Source organism: Herpailurus yagouaroundi, unplaced genomic scaffold (genome assembly GCF_014898765.1).
Source record: "Herpailurus yagouaroundi ecotype Mexico unplaced genomic scaffold, PumYag 202, whole genome shotgun sequence".
NCBI classification, from domain to species: domain Eukaryota; kingdom Metazoa; phylum Chordata; class Mammalia; order Carnivora; family Felidae; genus Herpailurus; species Herpailurus yagouaroundi.
This window is the reverse complement of record NW_024412433.1, coordinates 11,179,085-11,187,346: the sequence shown is the minus strand read 5'-3', so window position 1 is coordinate 11,187,346 and position 8,262 is coordinate 11,179,085. Positions and strand designations below refer to the sequence as shown.

Here is an 8,262-nt window from a genome sequence, read left to right as displayed (position 1 = left end):
TATTTTCAGGGGTTATTGTTAGGTATATATATGATCATAAATCTTGTATCTTCCTGATGAATTTATCCTTTATTATAATGGAACCCCCTCTTTATCTCTAGTAACAATTTTTGTTGTAAAATTTATTTTGTCAGATATAAGCATAGCAACTCCAGCTTTTTTTTTTTTTTACTGTTTACATGGTATATCTTTTTTTGACCTATTTACTTTCTTTTTTGTTAATATGAAATTTATTGCCAAATTGGTTTCCATACAACACCCAGTGCTTATCCCAACAGGTGCCCTCCTCAATGCCCATCACCCACTTTCCCCTCCCTCCCACCCTGCATCAACCCTCAGTTTATCCTCAGTTTTTAAGAGTCTCTTATGGTTTGCCTCCCTCCCTCTCTAACTTTTTTTTTTCCCTTCCCCTCCCCCATGGTCTTCTGTTAAGTTTCTCAGGATCCACATAAGTGTGAAAACGTATGGTATCTGTCTTTCTCTGTATGACTTATTTCACTCGGCATAACACTCTCCAGTTCCATCCACGTTGCTGCAAAAGGCCATATTAAAAAGAATTATTCACCACGATCAAGTGGGATTCATTCCTGGGCTGCAGGGCTGGTCCAACATTCGCAAATCAATCAATGTGATACATCACATTAATAAAAGAAAAGATAAGAACCATACGATCCTGTCAATTGACCTATTTACTTTCAACATATTTGTGTTTAGTGGATAGTTTTTGTTTAATGATTTCAGGGTTTTTTAAATTTATTTTTTTAAATAATCATACAATACTATTCATTTTTTTCTCTGGATGTACAGTTCTAGGAATTTTAACATACATGTAGATATGTGTAACCATGCCTGTGATAGGATAGAAAATAACTCCATTATCTCCAAAAACTCCCTTCCTACAAACCTAATCCCTAACATACAATGATATTCTCCCTTGTGGAGAGTTCTTATTATACCATCATAGGTCAGGGATTCATTTTACATTATTATCATTATCCCTATTATTTTTTTTTAAATTTTTTAATATTTGTTTATTTTTGACAGAGAGAGAGAGACAGAGCATGAGCGGGGGAGGGGCAGAGAGAGAGGGAGACACAGAATCCGAAGCAGGCTCCAGCATCTGAGCCGTCCTCACACAGCCCGACATGGGGCTCGAACTCATGGACTGCGAGATCATGACCTGAGCCGAAGTCGAACGCTCAACCGACTGAGCCACCCAGGCGCCCCAATCATTATCACTATTATTTGACATTTATTTTGTGAATTGTCTTTATTCTTCAACTCTTCTGAGACTTTGTATTGAGTTATAAAACTACATCTGCATGAAGAGTTAAGAGCAGACGGGGAGTATTTTCTGGGCTGCGATATTGATTAGTCATATAAATGTAGAAGATTCTTAGAAGAATTGGCATGGCATCAAGATTGAGGCTTGAGTCACACTTGAGGTCTGGTATCTTCTGCCAAAATTGGGAAAACTACTACACCACTGTCATATTACCTAATCTGAGTGGTAGTTTGGAAATACAAGGTCTTCGGGGATAGCTGAGCACCAACTATTCAATTGGAAATGTGTCCCCAAGCATGCCTGGCGTCCTGTCTCATCCTCTTGCTCCCAGTTGACTCTGGAAAGCAAATACAGTGTGAACAATAGAGTCCTATAACGTCCAGGTGTAAGACTGACCTTTGTATCATTGTTAATCCTTGTCCTCTCTTTTCAGAGACGAGGCATTAAGTTGAAACTGCATGAAAACCTTTCCTGAGCCACAGGGCTGGGCAGCTTTTCCCTCTTTGCAAATCCAAAGGATTTAGCAGGATTTCCCCCTTCTCAAACGCCGCCCCCCTCCTCTGACCTTCACAGCTTCCCAACATTAGGGAAAGGCAGGAAGTTTTCCCTGTGGTTATTTTTTTGTGACGACATGATGGGGCAGGTTGATCAATGGGGGAAAACCCACGTTAGAACACGCCTTCTGTGTACATTCCCAATATTTGCTATAAGTAGGGCCATCCCAGACCCAGGCTGCTACCAGAACCCAGCAGCACTCCTAGCACACTGGGTACCCAGCACTGGGCAGATCTATTCCCTGAGCTGAAAATGATGGACAGTGGCAAGAATTTGCTCGTGGCTGCTTTGATGTCAGTGCTGCTACTCCACCTGTGCAGCAAGTCAGAAGGTGAGTATCACTCTTTCTGCTAACGCAGGAGGAAGAACTATTTTCATTTTCCGCTAAGCCTTGAGTTCACCCGGGGGTCCCCAAGAATGGGAGCCTGTTAGAAAGTCTTCAGAAGTGATGGGAGTTGTCAGCTCATTGGTGAGTGAGGAGGGAAAGGTTGCTGCTGCTGACCGGGCTTTTCTCTCTGCTGGCAATCCCAGCAGATTTGGAGGTGGGTGGGTGGGCTCTTAGAGACCCCCAAGCTCTGCAACAAGGCCAAAGTGCTATTTCTGGGAGTGATGTAAATTGGGTAACACTACCAGTAAATGGGGTCAATTCAGAAATGTGGAGAACACTCCCACCTTCCCAACTTTCTCACCTCTCAGCTAAATAGTCAAGATCCAAACTCACCCTTTAGGGGCAGATGATGGGACCTGTCTTCTCCGTCCTTACGTGGCTTTGGGGCCATCTTTTGCCAACTTGGAGACAACATTTATTCCTTACCGTATAGCAGGTTATAATTTAACCTGGGGGGGGGGGATGTTCAAGAATTGCTTTATGACTGTCAGAGCACATGACGTCTAATGACAGGTGCATCCCTGAAAATGCACGTGTTGAACTTTTATGATCAAAATAAAACATTAAAATAATAAATTAAATTAAAATATTTCCATTAATATTACAATTTCAATTGCAGCCCGGATAAGCAGCTCCGATAAATCACATTTTCCTTTATAACTTCTTGCCGTTCCCCTCCTCTTAGTACCCAGTGGCCAGACAATAGATTAAGATCTCCATACTTCTTCATTTTCTGAATTTGGAAGCTTATCTATAAGAGTTTCTTCAAGTGGGAGGTACTCATATTCTTGAGTGATTATAGTGAACTTAAAATAAAACACTGTCCATTTGTGTTTCTTAGTAAAGATATTCCTTTCGTTGGAGATCACGTGCTTCTAGACTTTCGAACCAAAATTGCCCAGCACATAAACCATTTTTTTTTTTTAAAGAGAGCTGGGAGCTACCTTAAATCAGGTCTCAAAGCCATTGGAACTCTTTCTCTAAATAGTTTATTTAGCATCTCCAACTCCAACTCCAAGTAGTTCTGTAAAACTATCACAAGACGCGTTCATTCATGTGGACTCAATACTTGCAATTTCTTTTTAGCAGCAAGCAGCTTTGACTGCTGCCTTCGGTATACAGAACGCATCCTTCATCCCAGATTTATCGTGGGCTTCACGCAGCAGCTGTCCAATGAAGCCTGTGATATCAATGCAATCATGTAAGTTATCAACTGACTTGAATTCAATTGTATCAATTGACTCTCAAAACATGTTTGCCTTTTTTGGAGTTGCATTCAGAAATAACCGATGTGGCAAAGATATGTTTGTTTTGATAGGGCATATGTACTTCAAAGTTTAAATAGGACAGGACTAAGGTGAAAGCTTGGTTTTTTTAGAAAAAGAACAGAGTCGAGGGCAAAAACCGCTTTCTAAGATAAACTTCTAAGCACCTAACGCGTTAGCTCATGAAAATATGGAAGACATCGATTTGGAAATGAGCATCTTCCACCAGGGAATGGTTGGGGCTTTTATATTTTCACATATAATATTCTTGATTCATATAGGATATTATACTTCGGAATGATATAAATTAGTCAGATATACTCATGTTTAGTGTAACCACCGGCAACAAAATTAAATCATTCTAAGACTATTTTACAGCCATGGTTCAACCATTTGTTCAGTTGCAGAGAAAGTAGGAGAGAGTCCCTTTCATTCTTGCATCAAGCTTTATCAGAAATATATATTTTTTTGGTATTTTGTTTCACCTCTGAAAAAACTAAAATGCTTAGTGGGTAGAGCAGTCAGCTGGAATACAAAATTTCCATTGGGTGTTCTATGACATAGCCGTTCAAAACTTTTGAAGCACAAATAAAATGTTCTGTGTTTTTTTTGTTTGTTTGTTTTTTATAGCTTTTACACAAAGAAAAAATTCGCTGTGTGCGCAGATCCAAAGAAGAACTGGGTGAAACAGGCTGTGCATATCCTCAGGTATGAGATATTTGCCCTCAGTCCCTCTCCAAATGTCTGGGGCAAAGGTCAAGTGCAGAGTAGTGGATCATAGACTCGCTGGGACCCTTCCGCCTAAGCACTGTAGAATTTTATTTTATTTTTCAACGTTTATTTATTTTTGGGACAGAGAGAGACAGAGCATGAATGGGGGAGGGGCAGAGAGAGAGGGAGACACAGAATCGGAAACAGGCTCCAGGCGCTGAGCCGTCAGCCCAGAGCCTGACGCGGGGCTCGAACTCACGGACCGCGAGATCGTGACCTGGCTGAAGCCGGACGCTTAACCGACTGCACCACCCAGGCGCCCCAGCACTGTAGAATTTTAAAAGGGAAATTTGAGTTGGACCATAAAACAAAAATTCATTTTTTCCCACTTAACATCTTTTTTATTTATTTTTTAATTTAGTGAGTTTTACGAGATGTGTTAGTCCTCCGTGCATTTAATAGTCACAAGCTTCTTCATTTTGGTGCAAAGATGCCTCCCATTTATAGAATTTACAGACCGCATGATACTTCTTTGTTAAAAACTAAAAAATAAAGAGCCAACCAGAGATCAATATTCTGATTTCCATTGATGATAATGGAGAGTAACATTTTATCAACATGAACAGAAGCCACCTAATCCAAAGGTGCCATAGACACTGAATTTAAAGATGCAACCTAAGCGCTCAATCCTGTTTCCATCTCTAGCCAGCTCACTTGTGTTGGGCAGGGCCCTTCCTCTCTGAACCTTGATTTCCTCATCTGGACTCTGAGCCGCTGGCGCCCTGAGATTAATGAGAAGTAATGTTTAGGTGCAAAAGGCACTCCTACCAGCCAGTCCATCCTGTCTTTGCTTATTGTTTTCTTCTCTTCCTCTTGACAGCCAAAGAGTCAAGAAGATGTGAAAACTGATGCTCTCTGCTAAGGAATTGGACAGAGCCCAAGAACAAAAGAATCTAGCTGGAGTTGGCAGTTGAGAGTTTAGCACTTACCTGATTGGTGCCTCCTTGGACTTGTCCAATTGATGAAGTTGATACATATTGCATCATAGTTTGCTTTGTTAAGCATCACGTTAGAGTCAAACTCTATTTTATGTTATTTATATCTATGTTTGTGTGTGTGTGTGTGTGTGTTGCTATTTAATACTAATTTCCTATAAACTATTTGGTTTAGTATGAATGTGTAGAGGAATGAGGTTATATAGCCTTTCTTGTAAGCTGCAAGCTATTTGTAAAAAAACTATTTAACATTCTTCTGTCTACATAGTTTTGTTCCTTAAACTGTTGTAATTAACCTGTAAAAGAGAAAAATGATGATTAACAATAAATATTGAAAATAAAAGAATGAAATAAAAATTATTTGTTGATAGAGTTATATAACACTTACTAAGATATATATTAAAATATTTTTAAAACATTTAAAGGCATGGTAAATACCAAAATTGGGGGTGAGGAGGAATCGTATTTCCCCACTTACTCCTGCCTGGTTGTTCTTCTTAACTCTGTTTCTCATGGTCCTGGCTTTCATTCTATATGAATTATAATGAAAAGGTGCTTTATTTTATTTTTTTATTCAAAGTCATCCAAACCAAACATTAGAAAAATCCTAAATCTGAGATCTATAGCTCAGTGTTTACTGATGTAAAACTTTTGAAAATAAAAAAGTGTACCCATAAACTTTGAGACTACAGGGATGTAACAACTACTTCGAAAACACCCTGAGAAATTCCTTTGTCCATCTAGGGGCCTCGGAATGGGCACTTCAGCACTGAAACATTTCTGTATTTCAAAAGTCCTCCTGGGTCGTCTCCAAGCAGTTTCCAAAAAGAAAATGACTATGGAGAGGGTTCTAGAAACTGATTGCCTCACTAAGCAGAAGAGAACTTCCGGGGCGTGAAACCTAGCAAGAACCCAGCCATAGGACAAAAGGGTCCTGAACCAGAGTGGTTATTATTGCGATGTTCAGGGGGCAAAGTTCATGGAGTGCCTGGACACAGCACTTGGGACAGTCTGCCTCAGATTTCAAAGGCCCCAAGGGATCACGGGAGGCAAGCACACTGATGGTCTGATGCAAAATCCAAACCCACGAACCCACAAAGCAGGGCGACGGAGGGTCATTGGTGTAGAGCCCAAAGCTGTAAGTGGCTCAGTCAGCCTGGAAGTCATCTCTATGCCCGGGAATAATAACACTGAGTCATCAGGGAAAGTATGCTCAATATCCTGTTTGTTTATTCATCAAATATGAGTTTATTACTTATGATGTGACAGGTACTGAGTCAAGGGAAGCTTGAGGCACCGAGAGATTAAGTTCGGACTTGGTCTTTGCTCCCAGGTAATTAGGGCTGAGCAGTGAGTTGAGAGGGAGGGGACAAGAAAATCAGCTCTTACCACACATGGTGTGAACACCTGGATAAGGAGAAGCACAGAGTGCGGTAGGGCGTCAGTAGAGAGAGCTTCCAGAAAGAAAGAATACTTGGTTGAATCCTATTAAATAGTCAACACTCTGTGTTCTTGAACCATGAGGATGGCAACTGTATATGATTCCATACGTGAGCTGAGGTATGAAGGGCCAGTATGAGCCACCCAGTGGGAAAAGCAGGGGCTGTTTGGAAATATCTGGGAGCATATTTTAGTTCTCAGAATGTCTGAAGGTGGGGTATCGCAGGTATTCAGTGGGCAGAAGACAAGAACGCTAAACCTACTGGAATGCACAGGCCAGTCCTGCACAATAAAGAATTGCCCCATCCAAAATGTCAAGCGTGCCACCAATTTGGCAAACTGGATGAAGTGGAAAGTATGCAGGGAGTGGGGGTGGAGGTGCAGTAGTCGCAAGTTAGGCGAAGCTGTTATCTCCGCCAAATCTAGTGGTTTGAACTTGAACGTGGGAGCCCTGAAGAACCATTGAAAAAGTCCAAGCAGGGGGGAAGGGAAGTGGAATGGGAAAGGGAAGAAGTAGCGAAGGGAGTAGCAGTGAGTAAGGTTAGACATGACGAGAACTCCGTGAGAGCCAGTGTGGAAAGACAGGGGCAGAAGAGCTGAAGTGGCGATTTCTAAGAATCACTCTAGACGTCCTTCCCACCCACACCCGTTCCCCTCTCTTGGAACAGCACAGAGAAAGCAGGCCATGGTCAGGGGGCCCCCCGCACCAGGCTGGCTCCTGAGTGGTCTGGGCAAGGGATCCTCGAGGAGCCAGGAAAATAGCACATGGGTGCTCCGAAGGCGTCGGACTCAAGACTAGGAGTGCTAGTAACTATTCGCTGAGTTTCTGGAGACTGAACTTTCCAGCCCAGGATGCCAATTGATTAATCACAGTGAAAACATTCCAGTGTCAAGTACACGGCCATGAGCACATGGGTGGATCAGCGCGTTCCCCCCCTATGAGGTCAAGTTGGAATCGCAAAGTCCCATTGCTCAAGCTGGGATCCCAGTGCACAGCTGAGTCCCAGCCGTACAGTCTCAATGTTGAATTCCTTAGTCTCCCTGCACTAACCGCGTGGGGGGATTAGGGAGGTCGCTCCCTTTACGCAGCTCTTCTTCTCCACCCCACCCCCCTTTTTTTTCATTTTGGAAAATGTGTACCTTTCTATTTAATTTCTAATTCGGGTATAATTTACGCAGAGTAAAATATACAAATCTGAGCTTTGCATAGGCGCACGCCTGTGTGACGACTCCGGGCCATTCAAGATGTTGAATGCTTTTAGCACCCAGAAGGTTCTCTCATGCCCCCTCACGTCTGTACGGCCCCAGAATAACAGCTGTTCTGATCCACTTCTTAATAGATGAGTTTGCCTCTTCTGGGTTTAGTATGAGTAGAACGCCACAGAATGTACTCTGGTGTCTGGCTTCTTTCACTAGCCTCTTCTGTCTTTTTAACTGATTTTTAATTATACACGTAATACACGAATCCATTCTCCTTCTTACATTCCAGTGGTTGAGAAGCAGCAAAGGCCTCCTTCAACTTCCAACAAGGCCCCTCCTTCTCCGGAGGCAGCACCACAGGATGGAGTTTGCTTTGTTTTACTCCGAGTGGCCCTGTCTGTCTGTGCAGTCGTCCTGAGAACA

General features: G+C 42.2%; 1 protein-coding gene across 2 annotated transcripts; it reads left to right on the top strand.

Moving 5' to 3' along the window:
• The first annotated feature begins 2,036 nt into the window (after positions 1-2,036).
• Positions 2,037-5,550, top strand: CCL20 (C-C motif chemokine ligand 20). Of its 2 annotated transcripts, none has more exons than XM_040450361.1 (4): positions 2,037-2,171; positions 3,318-3,429; positions 4,124-4,201; positions 5,085-5,550. In XM_040450361.1, the coding sequence occupies exons 1-4, from the start codon at positions 2,093-2,095 to the stop codon at positions 5,104-5,106; spliced, it is 291 nt and encodes a 96-aa protein (XP_040306295.1). In that variant the 5' UTR covers positions 2,037-2,092; the 3' UTR covers positions 5,107-5,550. The 2 variants fall into 2 exon arrangements, with proteins under 2 accessions (XP_040306295.1, XP_040306294.1); XM_040450360.1 differs by having other exon boundaries at positions 3,315-3,429.
• Positions 5,551-8,262: the final 2,712 nt, after the last annotated feature.